The sequence below is a fragment of the Temnothorax curvispinosus genome, unplaced genomic scaffold (assembly GCF_003070985.1).
Source record: "Temnothorax curvispinosus isolate PA1 unplaced genomic scaffold, ASM307098v1 QBEX01004865.1, whole genome shotgun sequence".
Taxonomy (NCBI): domain Eukaryota; kingdom Metazoa; phylum Arthropoda; class Insecta; order Hymenoptera; family Formicidae; genus Temnothorax; species Temnothorax curvispinosus.
Genome location: NW_020214645.1, coordinates 3,135 through 5,093, shown reverse-complemented (window position 1 = coordinate 5,093; position 1,959 = coordinate 3,135). Strand labels below are relative to the sequence as shown.

General features: G+C 30.7%; 1 protein-coding gene across 1 annotated transcript; it reads right to left on the bottom strand.

Annotated features, from left to right (window-relative positions):
- Positions 1-25: 25 nt before the first annotated feature.
- On the bottom strand, positions 26-838 carry LOC112454187 (THAP domain-containing protein 2-like; the record flags this gene model as incomplete). Its single annotated transcript, XM_025015431.1, has 2 exons — positions 708-838; positions 26-439 (listed from the first exon to the last, which is right to left on the bottom strand). Coding segments are annotated over exons 1-2 (538 nt in total), but the record flags the coding sequence as incomplete, so codon positions are not given.
- Positions 839-1,959: the final 1,121 nt, after the last annotated feature.

Sequence of the window (1,959 nt, the reverse complement as noted above, 5' to 3'; positions counted from 1 at the left end):
ATATATATATATATAATATACTTACATTGTGCTCTTGTAGGTTTTTTATATTTTTGCGATAAATACGAATTCTTTTTTGTGTTATATAGTCGCTTTTGATAACGTCTGAGTTTATTACGCAATTTACAAACATCCGTCATATGAACTTTATTGATGTTCACAATTAGCTGTACCGGCTGTACCATTTCGCATGATTCTGCGGAAGCTGCGGCAACATCAGAATTCACTTCAACATTTTCTGAAGTTTGTAATGTAGTAATACTACCAATATCAGCAGAACTAGTACTGGGAATATCTGCTGCAATATTTGCACATGATAAATACAATGTAGGCATTGCAGTGTCCTTAAGACGCCGCTTCTGCCCATAAGGTATTATCATACTTTTAGAAAAATGTAAGGAGCAAATTCTTAATTTGTCCTTTGCTTCTTTTGTTGCATCTGTAACAGAAAAATACATATTGAAACATATTACTATAAGAAATTCTTTATCATGTAAAATATATATGAAAATTATCAATATGAGACTGTCATTTTATCAGACATTTTTATAAATTATTGTAAATAAAAAAATACAAATATAATATTAATTTAATTTTTTTATATATGTAGAATATTCCACATATATTATAATTTTATATATTTATATATTATTTTATATATTATAATACAATATTATTAATACATATATCAATTCTTAAAAACTTACCAATTACATCACTTCTTCCGATTGCTCTCAACCATGCCTGAGCCTTTATTTCATCTCGTGGCAACATGTGAGCAGGAACTTTTGCAGATGATGTGCACCCTGGCACACAGCATTTCCACACCATTGTAGTTTTTCTTAAAATAAATATATACATTATAAATAAATACATTAAAATAAAAACATATATAAATATATCTATACTAATATATACAAGCAACGTTGTGTTATATAGCTTCGGGGTGGAGATATATACACAAAAAAAAATATATATAATATTAACACACATACTTACACACATAATAATATTGTATATAACAATCATATGTACATGCAACACAGACAAATACACATATTTTGCATGGAAAAGGATTAAATTTATTTATCATATATATTATATATTATATATAATAATGTGTATAAAATAAATGTGTATTTGTCGGTGTTGCATGTACATATAATTGTTATATACAATATTATTATGTGTGTAAGTGTGTTAATACTATATTTTTTTGTTATTCCCTTGGTTGAAAGGAACTTAGTGCCTTCAGCTCCGTCCTGGAGCTATATAACACAATGTTGCTTGACCTATGTATTTATTCTGCTTTTTTCATATTATTTTGCCTATTCTCTTAGACTGGAATGTGTATATGTATGAGTATAAGTGTAACTGTGTGTTTATGTCCGCGATGTGGTGACCTCGGGGTACCATAGATGCGTTAAGGTAAATGTCCCAGTGGCCGGACACATTGAAAAAAATACTTACTATTTATTTGAACAATTAAAAATAAAAATAATAATCAAACACTCAAAAATTAATATATATTATGCGGACAAGCAAGATCCAATCCTGACCGTTTACGGCGTTTTCCCTTGTTTGATTGTATCTTACACGGTCGTATAATCTGATACTTATTGTAAAAATAATAATTATTGTAAAAAAAACTTTAATATTTAACGATTAATTTGGAAAAAACTTATTTTCATTTTTAATTGTTCAAATAAATAGTAAATATTTTTCTCCAATGTGTCCGGCCACTGGGACGTTTACCTTAGGCCCAAGGAATTGCGCGGATCACTTCCCCCTGCGGCCGTGTTAATATTATAACATGCAATTACCTTGCTTTGGCTTGCTGACTTGTTCTCGCTGTATTTTGCTGTCGACGGGAAAGTGCCGGGAAGGATCCGCGACGACCGCGACGTGATCGCGATCGGAGAAAGGCGGTTGGCGGCCGAGAACTCGTGTACTCGTGTA